Genomic DNA, 21603 nt, shown 5'->3' with positions numbered 1-21603 from the left:
ATGATTTGTATATCCCAAAGTGTAGTGCATTAGAGAGACAGAGACAAAAATAATTCTATCTGAAATACATGAATAAATCATTCTTTTGAGCATGGTGATGAATGCAGTATTTTACAATTTCCAAACCAACTCTCTAAAGCCCTACTAAAACAAGTGTGTTTGTTCCAAAAGTGATCTCTGTACCTTTCAGGAGAACCATGGTGGATTTTTTTGGAGGAAATGTCAAGTTTAGACACCAAGGACTGGAAGCTAATGACCAACCATTTTATTCTGGTATGAGTGTGCACCGAATACTGATGTTCACAGGCAGGAACAATTTCCAATAATTAATTGGAAAAATATCAGCCTTCATTGCATTTGCTTAACTTTGGTCAACAGCAATGTTAATCTTGCAAGTGAACTGAGAGACAAAACAAAGCCTATACATGTGAGGTTTTTATATATTATTCAGAACTGCTGAAAAGCATGGAAAGCAAGACAAGAAAAATGTGATTATAACATGGCAGAGCAATTCTGCTAAGGAAAAAAAAACTAACCAAAAAAACCCCCACACACTTGTATTACATCAGTTACTTCAACTGAAGAGTAAATGTAGGGGTAAATAGAATTGGTCACTTCTTACTTGGGCAAAACAGACTCGTGCATCACTCACTTCCTTAACAAAGTGCCAAACAGCCTGTTTTCTTCTTTAATTTTTCTTTTTAATGTGGAACTGCATACTATTTTTCTCTAAAGTTCGCCCTTTCCAACATATTAACCCCTTCAAAGCAATGAAACAGTTTGTGTCCCTGAATATCTGCTAATTGGAGTATAATTACAGCTGTCTATGAGCTATGACTATAAATAGACTTTGGCCAAAATATTTGAAAGAAATCTCCAAGAGAAATAATAACAATTGGTCACATATATAATATCATATTTAATAAAACCAGTATTTAAATATAAAATAAGATACAGCAGGTTGGCTCAAATAAATAGGACTGATTAATTCTGTTCTGGGCACTAAAGATCAATGTCCTGTTCACCTTCTAAGACAGTGATTATTTTCAGCATTAACAGGAATTTTAGTAAATCTGCTCCTTTTCTTTGTGTGACAAAAACAATGGGTATCAGAAAGAAGCAAAATTAAAAGAATGTGACAACCTTAGGTTTTATGTGTTGCCTAAAGCCCTTTCAGAGTCACCAAAATCTGTCCCCAAAAGCCCGTGACACGTGGATAATCTAGATATTACAGTAACAATGCATTGATATCACTGATCAGATCTCCAGAGAAAAGAATTCAAATAGTTTGAAATATTTGGCCATATCTTCTAATAAACACTGAAAGGACTAGGACTCCCAATATATTTACCCTCACTGAAACGCAAACTGGCAAATGCTAAAACTGGGGGGAGGGGAACCTTTACAATTGAAAGCAAGAGCTGAAATGGTCACAGTGCAGATTTTTGTTTCTTTACTTTAGTAATCTACAAAGACATCTGTGCCATGGTTTTCACACTTTGAGGGTACCATTTATTTCAAAAACAAGCCTTAAATGTTCAAAAACAAACATTATGTATTAATGCCTGAAAGAGCCTTTCCTTTGTTTACATCCTCCTGATTTTCTCCAAATGAATTATTGTTCTCCAGCCTCCCCGACAGTCTACGCTGACCTATGTACACCAAGCACTTCAAGAGGCACTTCAACCATATGGGATATTTCTAATAGGTAGGACCACTTTCACTGTCTGGGAGAGTCATTCATGGAATAAAAAAAGACAACTTTGTCTCAGGAGGAAGATACATTCCAGAGATTACTCCAATTCAAACAGAGAGCTCTTACACGACAGAGAGCACATGCTATTTTTAGGATGAATATGCATCCTGCCACCAAATCCAAGCTAGAATACGTCTCCCTCCATGTTTAAATCTTGTGTAGACTCTATTGTGTACATAAAGGGACTCTAATACATCTTTCAGACTCACTTATCACCTCCACCAGAAATTTTCATGTGAGTCCTATAGAAATCAATTGTTTTTCTACCGTTCATCTACCCTTTGAAAAATGAAGACAACCCACCTTTCAGTCTCCATGACTGGAAAAAGAAATGGTGAGCAGTACATTGTGCGGGCCTTTAGATGAATGAATCCATGCATCTAGGGCTGCACCAGTGGATTCCCAAGTGACAACATTCAGCTGGTGCTTGAACATAACCTTTCCTACTCCCTGCAGGTGTGAGAGGACTGTAGTCCCACCTGGGTCGCTCCAACCGACCTACAGCTGAATCATGTCAGTCACCACTGTTACAGAGCCCATACTTAAATCCAGCACCCAGAAATGATACTGCTGGTACCCGAACTTTAATCGATAGTCTCCACAGAAAAAAGAATAATAGCAGTTTCAATGTACTGCATGGTATGGTTTTGCTAAGAACCTATGATTTTTTTTTACACAAGCTAAAAAGAATATTGATTTCTTTCAAGTCCACTGCACCCTAAATATAATTTCCACTGTTGCTATTTGAGATATGAGATAAAAATGCCATCTTTCTCACTAAGAAAAGAATCAACAAGTCTTTCCTGAAGCAGAAATGCCTAAGGCTATTTAGCATATTTCAAACAATCTTGGCAGCTGGAGGTAGCCAAAAATATACACTAATTCATGAAAAAACATACAGAAAATTCACTTTGGTGCCAGCCAAGCTTAGGGTATGTTCACTTTTCACTGTGGACTGCAAGACATTGCCAATCTAAAACATCCACAGTGATAACTAACATTAAAACTCAGTGCTTCACCTCCAAGTTACAAAACATGGAAACCATGGAATAGCTGTAAAGCAAAAAAAAAAAAAAAAAAAAAAGACTCTGAGTAACTTCAGGAGGTTCACCAAGAAGTGCAAAATTCTGCATTTGGAGTGGAAGAGCTCCAGACCTCCAGACATCTATCTGAAAAGCAACTGTCTGAAAAGCAACCTGTGGTGATCCTGAATGCTAGGCCAGATATGAGTCAACAGCGGGTTCACACCAGCAAACTCCATGCTGGCCCAACACTAGGAAGAAAGTGGCAAAGTGGCCAGAAAAAAGAGGGAAATCATGCTCCACTAACCCCTGATGAGGATACACGTTGAGCAGTGAGCAAGAATACAATGCTCTTCCACAAGTGACTGAACCAGATTATGACAAAGCTAACCATTTTTTTAAGACTGATTATTAGAAGCGAGTAATTCTGCACACAGCACACAATTTTTCTTCCAAAAAATGCAACTGTGCAAATTCTTCAGCCATAGTCTGTTCCTTCAGAGTGGGTTAATCTTTCAGGTTTGTCCTCAACCAAAGAACCCTGGGATGCTCTTAACAGGAATCACCAACTACAGGAAGACTCTACATCAGCGTAAGTATTTACCTAAATGTTCTACACATAGCTCAAAGACCCCTCTGTGTCATTATAACACTGTGAACTGTCTGGAATCTGTAAAAGCCTAATTTAAGAAGACAATATCAACCTAACAAATAAGCACAGACCCAAATGGGCAAATGAAGAGGAAGAATTACTGTTTTCTTAAGACATACATTTTTTTAAGGTTCTGGTAGAGACAACCCTGAAAAGTATCTATAACAAAGAAAAATTATTTAAGGGCTAAAACTTTGTTACTGACATTCATGAAATATCCTGTAATTTTTTTTTTCCAAGACATTTAATTATACCTTTCACACTACTCATGCATTGAAAGATCTTCTGGTTAGCATTAATTTGAATTCTATTGCCACCTAAATTAATACAACTTAGACACATTTATCAGCCCTTTAAATAACAAAGTGATGTGTCCAGGCAGCATATTCTTGAAAGGAGAAAAAGACATACAATTAAAACCTGAACCGCAATTACTTTTCATTTCAGAAAGTTAAAAAGTAGCCTAGAGCAAATTACCTCCAAGAGAAAATCCGGAGAGCAGTTTTGCTTCAAGCAAAGACTTAACAGTATTTAAAAGAAAACAATATGCAGCATGAGTAAATCATATAGCAGACAAAAGGGTCAAAGAAAAATAAATGGGTTGTACTCAAGTTAGTATAAATCTGAATGCATTAAGCTCCTGAGGAAACTTGCAAAGACAGTATTAAGGTCACAGTATTCAACAGGGTAATTTTAACCCTGATTTTAACCTTGCATTTAAGAAATCATATTATGCATTAGAATTTTCAAGCAGATTTCCTAACTTATTATGCAAATGAACAAAATGGTAATTCCAAATAGCTGTAGTAGCTACAGAAAATCTGGTTCCTTGGTTAAAGGATAGCATATGGTTTACTGATAAATAGAATTGCATTAAACCCTAAGAAAACTGACTAACAAATCCACATGATTTTATGTTGTGGTGAACCATGGCCAAAGCCAGGGTCAGCCAGATCAAGTAGACCCAAAGGTCCATTGGTTTGATGCTGCCACAGCCCAAAAGCCCTGAGCACTCACAAGGCTGTGAAAAACACATAAATCCGTGCCTTACCATTGGCCGCAGCCCTCCCTGCCCTTATTTCTCGTATTTGGTTGTATTTCCAGAGAGATGTGTGTTCTTCGGTTGTTACATAGGTCCTTGTTATCCCTCCCCGCCTACCACTTCTCCCATTTGCTGTAATTCCTTCTCCCTGGCTGATGTTCTGTTGGTTACTGTGTGTTTTCCACGCCTGTTTCATGGGGGTACAAGACTCCTCCAAGCTATGCAGCTTCGACTTCGTTCTGTGGATTTTTCCCTGCAATAAACCCCTTCGTCCACAAAGGAGTCCCTCTGCTCTTTTCCTACCTCCTTGCATGCCTTCGACACCGGTGGGCAAGGTGATCCCGAGCAGATGCTTCGCTGGCCCTCCCCTGCCGCGATCAGTTTCCATCCATCCTCGCTCGAGGCAGGCAGAAGATTGCTCGGTGCCTGGGACATCATGCTAGCCATCATGGCACCATAGCAATTTTAGCTCCCAGAAACTTTTGTGCGAAACTGAAGAATGTACTTACATTTTCTGACAGTAGTAGGAAAATCTAAGCTTTGTAGATTCTAACAATTCTGAATATGGAGATGGAGTTCAGCCACATTTTCATCTTTACCTACTGCTGTCCTAAAGAACAAAGTCCGCAATGGTATTGAATCTGTGAAGATTTAGCACACTTGAAACTTCCAGAAAGGCTTCTGGGTGCGTGCTGAGATAAACTCTTTAAAAAAAGCTCTTGCAGTAGCAGGGGTTATAAGCTACATTCTCACACTATATACAATGTGGTACTGAAGACAAAAGTATCTAGGGTTACTGTACAAAGCAGTTAGAACAAGTAGATGCAGAGATTAAGACAAACGAATAGATGTATAGATGCAGAATAGGTGTAGAGGTGAGGCACTGGAACAGGTTGCCCAGAGAAGCTGTGTATCCTCCTTGAAAGCATTCAAGGCCAGGCTGGATGGGGCTTTGAGCAATCTGGTCTAGTGGAAGGTGTCTTTAAGGTCCCTCCCAACCCAAGCCATTACACGATTCTATGAGATTAAAATCATGACTCAAATCACAAACAAAATATATACATACATATATTTTTCTGGACTTACAATATGTACATAGAGTACAGAGAGTACAGTTATGCAAAGCCATGCACTCAGATCCAATCCCACTCCAGCTGGTGCCAGGTTCTCAACAGACTTCACTGGATACTAAGTCACAATTACACAAATGCTTTTAACAACCCGTCAGGATTTTAAAGATGGTGTTGTTGCTCTCTGATAGAAACATGGACCTTAGTGTCCTAACATATCTAAGTAATGCATTTCAGTTTTTTAAAACCTACCAGAGTAAAAAAAAAAAATTAAATTTAAAAAAATTCTATTATTTAGTCACTACCATTTGTATAGCAGGATGGCGTGAGAGACTGAACTGTTCATGGTTAGTGACTCAAGCAATCAGCCATTTACAATAGCAGTGGGTGCTTTGCCGAGGCCAGGTTTGCAAGGTCACAGGCCAGGTGCAGAGGGGGTGAGCATCCACCATCAGAGGATAAGCTGGGGTTTGAGCCACATAAGGGGGAAGGCAGGTAAGATGCAGAGCCTCCAGAGGTGGGATAATGCTTTTTATCATGCCAGTGTCCTCCCTTAGATAACAGGCTCAGTTTTACAACTTCTCCCTGGGGAAGGACCAGGGCATTCACACACAGGCCTGAAGGTTTTCACTCCTTCTGATAGGGCACAACTGGCTCAACCACACTGGCATGAGAGGCAGCTGTCATGTCTTCGAAGGTGTCATAAACTATCAGAGACCCCCAGAGTTCCCCCTGACTAGTTTTTGGGGCCTTCCACCAGAGGACTGCATGTGATCCACAGTGTTACATCAGACAGTGTAAAAGTGCCCCCCCAGTAAGGGAAGGGGTGTCCAACCAACCTGAATGTTTATTAACCCATTGAATGTTGTGTTTCAGGGGCTTCCCCCACTCCCAACCGATCAAGATGGAGACCATCACTTCAATCAATGGACACCAAATAACCACAATCAAGCCTCCTTGGTAGATGGGTAGGTATCTTTCCACTATCTACTCTTACCCTTTCTTTCTCATTCTTTCTTTTCCTTAGGTATTTTCTTAAGTGGTATCTTTATACTTTTGTACCATTATATTACCACAGACAGAAAATAACCAAAATGGCTACATATCTCCTTTCCATTGCAAGTACATCAATCTAAAATAATCCCTACATAAACATATGTTTATGTAGTCAGTGTCATTTCACTCTAATCTACTGCAAACAAGAACCTCAGTCACTCTCACCTGCGGGGGTGAGTCATAACAAACAGTAAACTTAAAGAGGAAATGCCATTAGCTTTTCCCTTATGATAATATGTTAACCTGTTCTTCAACCATGTCTGTTAATATTAATATATTTAACTGGGACCTTACCCCAGAAGGCAGCCAGGCCTCCCCAAAACTCAGAAACTCCTTTTCAATAAAATGCAGAAGTAAGGACTCTTCAAATTTAAAAACAACCTTTGCCCTGCACCTGAGGGTCATCTACAGATCAATTAATCAAGTCCAAGATGATTCTGAGTCACATCTGCGTCCTTTAATGACAGTAAAAGAATGGTACTAAGGGACAATCCCAGGTCTTGCACTCACAAGGTTCGAAGGATATACACACAGACAACAGAAAGAACTCAGCAAAGAGTACCAAACAAGTTGTGGTTTTGGCTGGACACCCCTTTTTTTTTTTTTTTTAATAAAGATTCCTGGAACTTAAGGAGTAGCAAGTACTGCAGATAAAAGCCAAGTATCACTACAATCAAGTCAAGCAGCAAACGGAAAGGGAACAATTGTTGTCAAGGAAGGAATTCTGTGTCCTTATTTCTTTTGCCAGCAGTGCTTGGATCCACATATTCCTGATGACTCTGAAGTCTGAGCAGGGAGTACTACTTCCAGAGAGAAAAATGCTGAGAATTTAAAGCTTTAGTGTCCTGCTTGACACAGATATGGAACAGTTGCCTTCCGGCAAGAATTAAAGCTCGTATGGAAATTTCACAAAAGGAATTAAAAGATGGTCTGGAAAGTGGCCAAGAGGAGATCAAAGGAACTTTAGCAGTATGAAGACACATACCGGAAGCACATGAAAAGGAACTTCAAGACAGACCATTAGGTTTAAGAGTTAAGGTTACCCATCTGTTGCCTGGGTAGAAGGCTGTGTGAACCAGGGGAAAATGTGAATTACTCTTGTGAGATATTTAGTCCAAAAATATTCATGCTCTCTTACATAATTTCCAGTCTTGACCACATGTCAGATGTCTAGAAGAACAGATGTATTTTAGATTCAGCCCAAATTTTGAACTATAAGAACTGATCAACATGTCCTTCTTCCTGTTCTTCAAGTGTGGTGTGTTACTGGACCTGAGATTCAGACTGGGGAAAAAGACTGATAGCCAGTCTGATGGCTATCTGTGAGTTAAAAGATCTTAAATACAGACAAACTATAGCTCATGCCTTAGATCACATTTATTGTTGTAAATATCTAATATAGGCATGAGTAATCAGTTATTTTACAGAAACACAAGATCAAAAGTGGACAGTTTTTAGAGCAGCTAGCTTTGAGAGCAGAAATGAACCATCCACGGATATGATCTGGGTAGCCCCAGAGTTGAAAAGAGGAGCTCTGGGGCTGGGGATTCTGAGTTGGATAAATATTAAAGGGAATGCTGTACTACTGCTTTTAAGAACTAACATGATGTTTTACAGGAGGTTACGCAGGTGTTTTACCCCATCTCTACCTTAGCCCGATGTGCTACTATTGAACTCTGTCAATAAACTCTGTTCATGCTTCCATGAATGGGAGCAGTTTGTGAAAAATAAAATTGGAGAAAGGAAAATCTTTCTGTACTCCATCAGGTTTCTCAGCAGGCCACAAAACAAGGAACTGAAAAAGCAAAGACTTCTTACATAAACTCACAAGAACCACCACTTACAAGCTAAAACACAAGACTTCAACAAATTCTTTGCCCAGGACATGTAAACAGGTGAAGTTACTATTTTTATGAGAAAAAAACTCTGCTCAAGTTGCTTGAACTGTGCAGCAGCTCTCCTAGTATCAGGTTCCACCCATAATGGCATGTCCTAGTTAAAATGTTTAGGTATCTCTTGGTGTCACACATAGTCAATCTCATCTAGCTACTTGTATTTATATACTCGGGTATTAGCACTATTTCCCTAATATATCTTGCCATGCAAAGTCCTACAGGGTTTCACTTATACATTAAAATCTCGGATTTTGGAGTCACAATTTCTGGACTGCAGTGCAAAACCAACAAAGGCAAAGTACAGGAGACTCTGGTAAGCTCCTTTATTCCTTCCCTCAAGTTCAATTATTTGGGTTCTGTTACTGTGCTAGAGTATGTCTGTGCTCATATGTGGAGATATACTCACAGCTTTTTACCAGCTAGTCTCATAGTTCAATGCCTCAGAAAGCCTCGGGCAGCCTAGAGAGGCAGCACGGGCAATCCGGCACTTCAGTAGCTCTAAAAGCGGCAAATGGTAGCTGCAAATCTAATACCACCAGCAGAAGCAAAGAGGGAGAAATAGAGCTTCTGGTTTGCCTAATTCCTGCAATTAGAAGCTTTCAAACAGAAACAGAAACACACAGATGTTCGCAGAAAGGGGTGCAAAGCCAAAGAGGGCAGGTCCCCCCTTGGTCCTCTCTTTTATTCGGAGAAGGAGAAAGGGGAGGACTGGGGGGCGGACCTGGGGTGACCGGCCAATCAGACACTGCTAAAGAGTTTTGAGTTACATTTGGTTTTGCCTGCTCTTGGAACAAAGGAGTTCAGAACACACGGCAGAGGCAAATGTCTTGGGGAGGGGGAAGGGAAGTTTGGAACAGGCAGCAACAATTCCCTATTTTTTTTCTTTAAAGCTGGGTTGTAACTCTTAGTAACTTAAAGTGCATAGAACAGTAACAAAACAACAGTGCAAAACATAATTGGAATCTATCGTCCCTACCACTCAACAGTACTTAGGTTGCCCTTAAACTAGTTCCCCAGTTAAAACTCAGGGGGTTAGTCAGGACATCTATGGTATGGGGTATCAGGACAAAGATTTACAAAATACAGTGCAAAATGTGAGTGTAAAGCAGTGCAACTTAACTTAAGGGATTAACATCAAAATTTGCAGTAGGGGGTTTACATGAAGGTGCAAAATCAGGATCTTTTGTACGGTGTCTCCTCCAGGAGGCAGTTTTAACCTCCTTAACTTTTGAGGAAGTGACATAAGGTTTTACCCATTTCCCTGGGATCCACCTCAGTCCTTGAGGAGTAGATACACTGGCATACCCACGTCCCCAAGTTACAAGTTTGTATGGTCCTTGGATTTTTTGAGTCTCTGGGTCCCAGATCAGGACTTCTGGATTTTCCTTCGGTTTCTGTCTCCCGGTGTTCTGGAAATGACGGTAGATGGGAGGGTTCGGATCCTCAAAGGTGCTGATCAGGAAATTTATGGTAAACAATGCTTTGCTGAGTCTGAGGACAGGTGAGTTGAGTTTAGTGGTCCCTGACTGTTGTAGCAGCATTTGCTTGAGGGTTTGATGGGCACATTCAACAATGCCTTGTCCAGTTGGGGAGTGGGAAATACCTGTAACATGTTGAAATCGCCACTGCTGATGAAAGTTTTTAAACTCCTGAGAGGTGTAGGCAGGTTCATTATCAGTTTTTATCTCCTCAGGTATACGGAGCACAGCAAAAGCTTGGACAAGATGTTTTTCAACGTCTTTAGCCTTTTCACCAGCATGTGCAGAGGCATACATAGCACCAGAGAAGGTATCAATGGAAACATGAACATGTTTTCATCTCCCAAATTCAGGGAAATGTGTGATGTCCATCTGCCACACTTCACCGCTATTAATGCCTCTGGGATTGACCCCCATGCCCAGTGATGGAAGCTGTAGATTCTGGCAGTTGGGACATGTTGCCACTATTGCTTTTGTCTGTGTCCGCGACAGATGGAACATGCGGATAAGAGCAGGAATATTTTGATGGTACATGGCATGGCTCAATTTTGCTTGTTCAAAAACTTGGGGGAGCTTTGGTAAGTCGGCTGATAGAACTATGTCTGCTGGCATAGCCAGAGCATCAGCTCTACGATTACCTTCTGCAACAAAGCCTGGCAGGTTTGTATGTGACCTCACATGGATGACAAAATAGGGATGCTCTCTGTGGGAAACCAGATAAATTAGCTTTGAGAGCAAATCATAAATTTTTTTGTTTGAGATTTCTTTTAGGAGAGCATGCTCAGCTCTAGCAGTTACTCCAGCTACATATGCTGAGTCTGTGACCAAATTAAAGGGTTCTTTGAACCTCTCAAATGCTCTAATGACAGCTGCTAGTTCAGCTACTTGTGGTGATCCCTGGATTACTTTGATGTCAGATTCCCACTTTTGCGTCTTTGGATTTTTCCATGTGATCATGGACTTTTTACTTTTTCCTGAAGCATCTGTAAAAATGGTAATCGCATCGAGGAGTTTTCGACTTTGAATCTCTCAAGGGATGAAAGAGAATGCCAGATTAAACATGTCATGTTTTGGGTAATGACTGGAGATTTGGCCTGAGTAACTATCTAATGCAAATTGTAAATTTGTATTATTTTGAAGTAGGTGATCTAATGTGTCAGTTGTTACAGGTAAGTAGATGCATGCAAAGTCACATCCTGCCAGGGTGCGGAGCCTTGCTCTACCCTTCATGATAATTTTTGCCATTAGTTCTTGTGGCTGTGGGATGGTTTTAGGAGGTTGGAGTGGAAGGAATACCCATTCAGTTATGATGAGGAGTTCCTTCTGCTCTTTGTCCCACTGAAATATGAGGCTGTGAAAGCATGGTACATTCCCTAGAATGACAGCCTTAAAGGGTAGGGAGGGCTGATACCTGTGTGCTTGTCTGGTGGAAATGACCTCTTGTATCTTTTTGAAAGACTGCCTTGCCTCTTCTGTCAAGGATCTAGGGGATGCTGGACCACCTTCCCCTTTTAAAAGGTTTGCAATAGGAGCCACATCCTCTGTGGTGAGTCCTAACCAGGGTCTTAAATAATTCAGTGTCCCACAGATCTGTTGCACTTCCTCTAATGTTTTTGGGTTATTATTAATGGTGACAGGTGTTGGGGTGATAGAGGTTTCTGTGATTTTGAGTCCAAGGTATTTCCAAGGGCTTGTTCTCTGCATTTTTTCTGGTTGTAATTCAAAGCCCTTGGCCTCTAGGGCCTCAATTACCATGTTAAGTGTTTGCTCGAGATACTGATTATTGGGAGCACATACCAGCACATCATCCATGATGGCTTTCTCTGCTTCAGCACAGATGGGAGATAGAATTTTAGCAATATACTCTTGCAGAGAGTTGGGGAATTTTTCATACCTTTGGGAAGCACAAGCCAATGGTAACATTCCATGGGAGTTTCACGATTAAGAAATGGCACAGAAAATGCAAATTGAGGGGCATCTGCAGGGTGGAGTGGAACATGAAAGAAGCAGTCTTTAATATGAAGAACAGCTAAAGCCAATGTTGTGGGAGCATTGAAGGTGATGGCATACCAGGTTGAAGGAGACCCACGTCTTCAATAACCTTACTGATTTCTCTAAGATCTTGGAGGAGCCTATATTTGTTCTTTCCTGGTTTTTGTATTACAAACACAGGAGTATTCCAGGGGCTATTAGTTAGTACGATATTCCCTTTAGCCAATTGTTCAGCTACTAATGTTTTGAGTGCCTCTAAGTTTTCTTCTTTTAGCGACCACTGGTTAACCCACATTGGTTCATCTGTTTTCCAAGTTAGCTTTTGTGGTTGGCGCTCAGCTCCAGCGGCCGCAAGGGAAAATTTTGATGTCTAGGGGTGATATCAATTTTTGTTCCCCACTGAGACATGGCATCCCTTCCCCACAGGGTGAATTTGGTGTCTAGGACATATGGACGAAGTGTCACTATTTGTCCTTCAGGACCTTCAATCTGAATGGCGTTTTTGGATTGCTTCGCAATTTGGGTACCTCCAATCCCTTGTATGATGCCATGAGATTGCAATTCCCATTGCGCAGGCCACTTACCAAATGGAATGACCGACACATCAGCACCTGTATCTATCATCCCCATGATACTGATTGCATGTGATCTGTGACGGAGCTTACATTCTACAACAGGTTTACCGTTTCCCAAAACCTCAGTCCAACAGATGGCTGGGATATGACCATCTGTGGGCAGGTATTTGGGCAGTGGAATGGCCTGTGCAATGACTTGACCCTTTGGCATAAAGTACAGTGGATATATATATTGTACCATTAGGTTAGAACACCCGTTCTGATCCACTTTCATGAGTGTGGGTGTAACCTCTATCCCAGCAGGTGTTTCCCGAGTGTTCCCAATAATAAAAAGGTATGTAAAGTCTGGCATGTGGTCCACATTCTGGAATGAGATGGGTATCACAGTCTGGTTGTTGTTGTTGAAATGGTGTGTTTCATCACAGGTTACCTTAAACCTGAGTCCAGAAGTCCAAGTTGCTTTGTCTGCAGCTCTATTTATGTCGGAACGCGGAGCTGTTAGGACGTGTTGAGTCGCTAGTTTCCCTGCTGTTGACCTGGGGAAACAGTCTTTGGAGAGTTTTTATCAGCAATTATAACTGTTCTGCAATTGCGAGCTACATGTCCCTTTTTCTGACAAAGACAGCATACAAAGTTACTTCGAGATTGAGTTTCCCCTGTACCCATAGCATTCTCCACAAGCTTCCCCACCATCCCCACTTTTTTCAAAAAGGGAACAGCTGCGTTCAGCTGCACCTTCTTTGTACAGACTTCAAGGATGGATTCAACAGTCGGAGGGGGATGCAAAGGAAGAGCGAGGATGACTTATTTGCAAGCATCATTCATATTCACTTGGAGCAGTTCGAGTAGGAGCGCTTGTTGGAGGTCAGGATTAGGGACCTGGGAAAAGATAGCTTTGCGCAAATGGTTATAAAAGTGAATAATATTTTCATTTGGCAATTGTTTGATGTTGGTATAATGAGATGTAGGAGTCTGAGATGGTAGTAATGTTAAGGCCTTTTCAGCAGCATGTGTGATTTCAATAAGAACTGGATGAGGGATAAGCATTGCTTGGTTTTGGGGATTTGCCATATTATTGTCACCAGATAAAAGATCTAATGTGATATAATTATTGTCACAGTCCACGTAATTATCTGGAGTTTGCCACAAAATTTGCAATAAATCAGATAAAATTATTTTCCATTGTTGTTTCTACAACACAAAGTCACCAGGTGTGAGAAGAGTTTGCATTATTGTAATTAAATCATGAGGTACAAGTAAGTGAGTTGCAAAAGTAGCACTTAAAAGGCTCTTTAAAAAATTACTATGCATACCAAACTCCTTAATTGCCTTGCACAAATCCTTAATATTAGAATAAGGAAAGGGCGTCCAGCCATGGCTAGCTGTTGTGCTAGTACGAGAGAGTGTAGTAGTAGCAGCAGCAGTTACTTCCTGGTAGCCATGGGTTCCCAGATTTAAGGGGGTAGTCACATGACTGTGGGAACCTGGGGTGGGACAATGGGAAGCAGGGGCAGGGAGTGGAGGGGCAGGGATGGGGAGTGGAGGCAGGGACGCAGCAGGAGGAGGGGAGGGGTTGGGGGCGGGGTTGTGGGAGGCAGGGGCGGTACTTGAGCCATGGGTGGGAACAGAGGAGGGGATGAAACACGATGCTGTGGGGGCACGGTTTGGGGCAGGGACAGGTTCCAACACAGGAGTGGGAGGGGATGGGGACAAGAAGGGATTTGTGGGGTGGGGGAGAAAGGGATTGTGGGAGGTGTAGTTTGGAGATGAAGAAACGTTGCATCCGCAATTATTGGAGACAAACAAACTCGGAGAAAAGGGGTTGGGGGGAGGGGGTTTTTCCCAACCTGAGAGCACATGGCAATGGCTGTCCCTGGGAACAAAGAGATCAGGGGAGAAGGGGTTTTTACGTGCGCTTAAAACATGAGGGCTAGAAACTGGGGACAAAGGAGTGGAGAAAAGGGTTTGGAAAGGTCCTTGGACTGGGTCCGGATTCCCGTCCAAGGCAGGGTGCTGAGGAAACACGGGTGAGCCAGGAGGACGATGGCACTCCTGTGCTGAGAAGCAGTCTGCTCTAGCTGTGTTTTCCAGTGTAGGGGAAGAGGGGTCAGGGACACAGGGGTTGTAAGAGGGTGCAAGGGAATTAAAAGAGGATTTCTGCGGTGGCTTGTCATGTACTGCTTTTTTCTCAGCAAAGTGTAACTTAGTAACAGGAGAAGAAAGAATTTTGAAACTGTTTTGTCTCCTGAACACCTAAGAGAGGAGAGTTTTCTCCCCACCTTATCCCAAAATTCAGAATATCTGATGTCCTCAGAGGTCAGATTAGGAAAGTACTGAAAAAGTCATCGTACAAAAGACTGAACCAGATTTTTAGGGTATTTATGCCCAGTACAAGAAAGCTAGCTTTGAACTTGGTAGTATATTTCTCTATGGTGTGCAGAAACCTCAGATCCCATTACAAATGCAGCACCACAAACCTCAGTCCCAAATCGCAAAAAAAGAGGAAAAAAAAAAAGAGAAAATTTGCACCAGCACCAGCTTAAGACAGAAGCCCCTAAACCAGCAGGGAAATACTCACCAGAATTCTGGATTTACCACAGGAAAGCTGGTCTGGAGGAAAAAAAATAAGCGAAACGGGTCTTCTACTTTCCAGCCGTTCCCTCACCACGTGGTGTGGGGGAGGGTACAGGCTGAGCCTCTGGGCTCGCTGGTACGCAAAAAGTAACAGCTCGCTACACAGAGCTGGCACGGCAGGATGTGCAGAGCTAACTCCAGCAGACACGCAGCTGCTGGGACACCCTAAAAGTCTCTCAAAACTGAGGTTCAGAGAGAGCACGCTGGGTGCCAGATGTGGAAATATACTTACAGCTTTTTACCGGCTAGGCTCATAGCTCAATGCCTCAGAAAGCCTCGGGCAGCCTAGAGAGGTAGCACGGGCAATCCGGCATTTCAGTAGCTCTAAAAGCGGCAAATGGTAGCTGCAAATCTAATACCACCAGCAGAAGCAAAGAGGGAGAAATAGAGCTTCTGGTTTGCCTAACTTCTGCAATTAGAAGCTTTCAAACAGAAAACAGAAACACATAGATGTTCGCAGAAAGGGGTGCAAAGCCAAAGAGGGCAGGTCCCCCCTTGGTCCTCTCTTTTATTCGGAGAAGGAGAAAGGGGAGGACTGGGGGCGGACCCGGGGTGACCGGCCAATCAGACACTGCTAAAGAGTTTGAGTTACATTTGGTTTTGCCTGCTCTTGGAACAAAGGAGTTCAGAACACATGGCAGAGGCAAATGTCTTGGGGAGGGGGAAGGGAAGCTCGGAACAGGCAGCAACACTCATATGCACAAACAAATTTCTCAATGAAGATTTTTGGATCAAAGGTACTAAGCAAGAGGGACATTAAGGACTTTGAAATATTTGCAGCATTTCAGGAAAGAAGACTGCCAAACTGAGTATATTTTAAAGAAAACAGTGTAAATTCAACTGCTAGCAATAATATGACTGAGTTCAGTCATTAAAATGTAAAATATAGGAATAGCTTCCTGTGCTAACCTTAATATAACTACATCCATCAAGTCTCATCTGTAATAACCAGCCTGGTGTTTGCTCTGTGGGGTCCAAATCACTAATCCTTCCCATTTACAACTTCCTGGCTTTCAGGAACAAAAATAATTTTCTGTCTAAATATACTTACACTTAAAAGTCAGAAATGAATCCCTCTGCAAACAACTCTCCACATTGGCAATTGCCTTTGTTAGTAATTATTTATAGTGCAGAAGCATCAAAGCTTTCTGCTTTCACATTTAACATTACTACTATTACTACCATTTCCCAGGTAGATCCAGGACAGCCGTCGAACATTTTTCCAGCGTACTTATAGTTGGTATTTCCTCTCTTCCTTCTACTGTGCATAAATATTGCAGAAGCCTTATAATAAGGTGGTTTTGAAGGAGCACAGCAGTTAACTTCACTACTCTGTAAGTCTTTCCCACACTGACCAAACCGGTGCACACTGAGCAGGTCACAGGGAGCAGCAATGGGACCCTGATGACAGATGGCAACTTTGCACCAGCAGAAGACAGCACTGCCCACGGCCACCCGTGCTCTCAGGAGCAGGCAGCTGTGGTGGTTCCCTCCCTGACAGCAAGGACAAATATAAACCAGGCCAAGTCTGCTGACATTTTCTGAAGAAGCCTCGGTCGGTGGGCTAACCATCCCCTCTTTCCCTGCTGCTCTGATACTTCCCCTGAAATAGGAGAGGCTCCAAGAGCAGCAGGGAAGGAAAATGGGCATCCCAAGCTACAGACTCCTCTGGAGAATGGGCAATTTGCTGACAATAATGGCAACCATGTCAGTTTCAAACCAAATCCCAAATTTTAAATACCTTCAAATTAACTTGAAGGTATGAAGAAGTAAAAGATATTGTCAACAATCTAAACAAAAAAACAGGGAAAAATCAACACAACAAAAAGCTGTTTGTCTGTACCCTCTACAAACCACATTCAGCAGTAATTTCTGCAGCACAGCTCAAAGTAATGGCAACTAAAACCCTTCACTTGGATGTAGTGTGAATTCTTGCAGACAGTAAAGCTTGAAGTTTTAATATAATTGGCTGAGTTGAAATATCATTGCTGCTAATATATGCAACTTACTTGTCTTCAAACTAGCACCTTTTGTAACATTTACATAGTAACACAAAAGGCCTCTGCTCTATTTTCTTCATCTTTCTGAAATGCATGTGGAAGCACAGAAATGTCTACTCTATCAAGTAAGCATGCACTTAATCCTGGAAAATAAAATCCACATTCAAGGGAACAGTTTGTCAGAAAGCTGCAGCTCATCACCACCATAGAGGAAAATCAGAAATTCAAGGACACTGCTTCTCACACCATGGTGTAAGGAAAATTTTGCTCCAGTCACAGCCAAGTCTCACTCCCCTGACCAGCAAACACTGTCACACATAGACCAAAACAGACTGTCAGTCATACGGGACTTGAAGGACAGTGCCCTACATACCAGCTCTTACTGTCTCCCAATGCTGAAACTTCTCCATTGCCATTCCACTACTTCGAGATTCACATTTCAAGCACAGCAACTGGGAGGAATACAGACACACCAGAAACATGCAGTAGCAGTCATCCACAAAACTTCTGTGAGTGTAACACATACCGTAACACAAGTGCACACAACATGCACAAAATCATATTCATATTGCACCTTAGCAATGAGAATAACCATCATCCATAGGACCACTACTTGACTCTTAGTAAGGCAATCCAGGAAATTCTGCAAGATGTAATAATTCACATCTACCTATTTCAAAGAGACTGCATATGTTAATTCTGCTTTGAGCTTCACTGCTGATTAAAGAGAATATACTTGACCTAAATCTTCCATTCAAAAGAAGACTACAGAATACACATCTGACTTCATCTTGTACTGGTTATTCCCACATCACAGATCTGCATGCAGCAATAAAAGATATCGAATCAAGCAGGGTGTCAAATTAACATGTATCATTACAAGAGTCTCATGTGCTACCTTGGCAGCCAATTCAGGCCCACACTCACCAGACCACTGTGCCTACTTGTTGACTTTTTCTACTTAATTATTATTACTGAATTTATTAGTTGAAGTTTTCTTTTTATCACAGCACAATGTAGAAATAAAGACATTCTATCAGAAATTATTTATGAAATAATAACAGATCCTGATTTACAGCTATACACTTATTAAAGACCTCATTCCAGGTTCTGTCAAATTGATACCTCTCAAACAATACAACATGATGGTTTTTTGGCTGGATGAAAGTTTAGAAATAAATTATTGATAATTGGTGATCAGCTCACTGATTGAAAATTATTTTTAGTTTCTATTTGAAGTGCTCATTTAACATCTTAGAATCAGGAGGAATAATATGGAGTCATTAAAAATTGAGGGAAAAAAATAAACAATCATTTACTTTTAATTCAACTCTGATGATCTTTATTTCTACTAGAAACCGGCCCAGAAACTGGTAGAGCATGCTATGGCTGCCTTTAATGCAAACACTACTACCACAGGCAGCATTAACCTCAGAATTTATGCAAATGGTGTTATTTTGTACAGTCATTAGCTATTTGCAACACCTGAGTCATGGAAAAACAAAAGCACTGCAAACAGGAAGAAGTAAGGTAACACTAAGTAATAAGTTCTAAACAAACTTGAGTTGAACTGGAACTAGAGACAAATAAACCAACTCTTAGTCTTTTACTTTCTTCTGTAAGTAAAACACATAAATGTCATTATAACAGATGTTTGCACCCTTTTCTTCTCTTTTTTGTAACAGATCGATCAGTGAATATGAAAGAAAAAAACACTGCTATATTTAACAATACAGATTTATTACGAATCTCATCTCTATGTACATTTGTATTACTTGTCTTTAACTGGCAAAATACAGTCTGCTTTCATTTGCATTCAAGTAATAACAAAAACAGGAACAAGAGTTTTTCAGCAAGGAAATATTCTTGAGGAAAGGAATTCTCTTACCATATATAAAGCTGCTTTGCTAGGTGGGGGTTTTGTTCTTGGGAAAGAATTGGAGAACTTTCACCAGGAACCAGTAATATAGACCACATTCATGACTAAGGGCAAACTTAGCATTAACCTAAGAACTGTGGAAATAGTTGATCAGGAAAGTGCCTCAATATGGCTAGAAGTTCACCTAAAACCCTTTCTTGTTTAAAAAAGTCCCAGAAGTCCCCATAATAACTTTATCTAATTTTCTGAGTTTATTACCTTTCCCTGGCCAAACAACTACACTGAGATTAGCCAGCAAATACTTTGTGTTTTCTTAGCATACAGTCCTTGAGACAAAGCCTATGGTGATTAAATAAACTGTGGATGGAAAGTTTCAAGGATACAACTAGTAATGATGTAGTAGTTACACAGCATAAACAGTAAAGATGGATTACCTTTTCATGGCTGTAATAAAAGACAGCTCTTCTTCATGATAAAATATTCAGTGTTATTGTATAATGTTTCACATTTTAAACTGATGCAAGAACAACATCTATTATTCTCTAAATTCACCATTTAAATATATGATATATTGCTGAAATGTCTGAGATTTACATAGAAAACATATAGAAAATACACTGCGAAGTACAGTTTCATAATGATACATACACTAAATAAACTGTTCCCATGGTGAACAATGACACTCACTCTACCTGCACAATGTTGTTTAGTTTTACACTATTTAATACTTTTAAACTGTCAGTTTCAATTAGAAAAAGATCTGGCAGAGACAGTGAGCTTGCATGGATCATATATCTATGCCTGCATTTTATCTTACACACACATTGCACTGTCCATGTCCTGAACTTCTGTTTTTAAGGCTTATATGTCACTCAATCTATTACATGTAACAGTTATATAGTTAAATATACCAAAAACATTTCTATTTATGATGTTTCTTGTCTGCTGGCACCTGGAAAAGCTCCTGATTGGTGGAAGTGGGTTCTTTTTCAGCTCCATGTTCTCATTCTCATGGAAGGAGCTTAGCTGGTTTGTCATGTAGCTAATATTCTAGATTGTTCTTTTCTTTTGTTAATACATCTTATTCACTTCTCCAGGACCTCTAGCACTATACAGCAACCAAACACATTTATTATTTAGACAGTGAGTGCAAAATCGTCTGTTGATTACATATGCATGTGAAGTGAGCCAAGGTTGCGATCAGTCCCTAAGGGCAACCCACCAAAACCAATGACCCAGCATCAGAGATTTATCCCTTTGCAAACAGGGAAAATTGCAGCCCAGCTTAATCCCAGTTAGTAAACCTTTACAGGGTACATGTGACACGATGAGTAACTGTCATCGGGAGAGCAAGACATTAAATGAAGATCCAAACCAAGTGCATGCCTTTGAAGCATGTCCTGCACCTCAGAGTGGCTTGAAATGTCCTCTCAGGATGATCTAACAACCAGTCCTTAAACAAATCCCATCCTTGAAGAGGCAGGTCTTCTGAGGAGGCAGTAACAAGTTAACATTAACATGTTTCTGCACTTTGGGAATGCTGGGAACAGCAAACTAAGCAACTCTGAAGTCCCAGCCTAGGATCAACCATCCTAACCACAATCCTGATTTATGATTTCTTCATAAAATAGATTTGGCAAAATAGAGACAACAATCTTAAGAGTGCCTAACAGACATAGTATGAATGGAGTACTTTGAAAGTGTAGCTGGTATGGCATCACGACAAGAGTTGCTGGCAGTGTAATTCACACTGGCTAAATCCATACTTCCTTTTCTGGGCTTGTTGGAGTGAATTGCTGCCCCATGTCACCCATGCAAACATTGCCTTAAATATCTGTGCTGTGCAGATCCAAGCTTTGAGTAGTGCCAATGTTTGATTTTCCTGGATGCTGAACCCCACATCCAGCTATAGGTTTGAGTGAGTGAGCAAACAGATCGGGCTTCAGTGCAAGCCAGTGTGACAGCAATGCTCCAGCTCTGCCTCCATGGCTTCACCCAACTAAGCCGCATGAATAAAGATTACAAAGTCAGCAACATCACTTGGATGGAATAAACCTTATTAATCCAAATCTTCAAGGCTACCCACAACATTCATCTGAATATCACTGTGAATAAAAGAACCAAATCCGTGCACAGAAAGACATAACCGTATCCTGTTTAACAAGGGGAAAAGTTATGCTTTTACAAGGTTTACCCCTATTCTTACTCGACTCAAGGAAAAAAATAAGTAACACAAGTGACTAGACTAAGAATGAGCAACAGTTTCCAGGGTAATTCTAAAACTTTTTCTAAATGAGTTCTGTAAAAAGATTAAAATCATCAACATTCACAACATAAATCCTGAATTGCTGGATGTTGAGAGGAAGAGTTACCTCTTAAACTTTTCTTAGTAAGTAGAAATCAGTGAACTAGACTGACCAATGGTGAACCTGAGCCAGCAGAGTGTACTTGTTCTCTATATTCATCCAATTAATACTTCAGGTATTAAGATCTAATTAAAATTATATTTGAGATGTTTAAGAAAGAAAGCTCATAGATAAATTTATGTCAGA

At 40.9% G+C, this 21603-nt stretch overlaps 1 protein-coding gene across 7 annotated transcripts in view; it reads right to left on the bottom strand.

The window, feature by feature from the left end:
• The window catches only part of PPP2R2C (protein phosphatase 2 regulatory subunit Bgamma), a 209478-nt gene that overhangs the window by 122442 nt on the left and 65433 nt on the right, over positions 1 to 21603 (bottom strand). The window contains exon 1 of one of the 7 annotated variants that reach the window (XM_048305274.1): positions 17546 to 17597. The exons of the other annotated variants lie outside the window; for them this stretch is intronic. Within the exon in view, the coding sequence (XP_048161231.1) occupies positions 17546 to 17588 (43 nt within the window). The 5' untranslated portion in view covers positions 17589 to 17597. Of the gene's footprint in view, positions 1 to 17545; positions 17598 to 21603 lie in introns of those variants that run through there. 7 annotated transcript variants of the gene reach the window in all.

Source organism: Corvus hawaiiensis, chromosome 5 (genome assembly GCF_020740725.1).
Source record: "Corvus hawaiiensis isolate bCorHaw1 chromosome 5, bCorHaw1.pri.cur, whole genome shotgun sequence".
NCBI lineage: Eukaryota > Metazoa > Chordata > Aves > Passeriformes > Corvidae > Corvus > Corvus hawaiiensis.
Note: the sequence above shows the minus strand (reverse complement) of the source record. Positions and strands in the feature narration are given on the sequence as shown.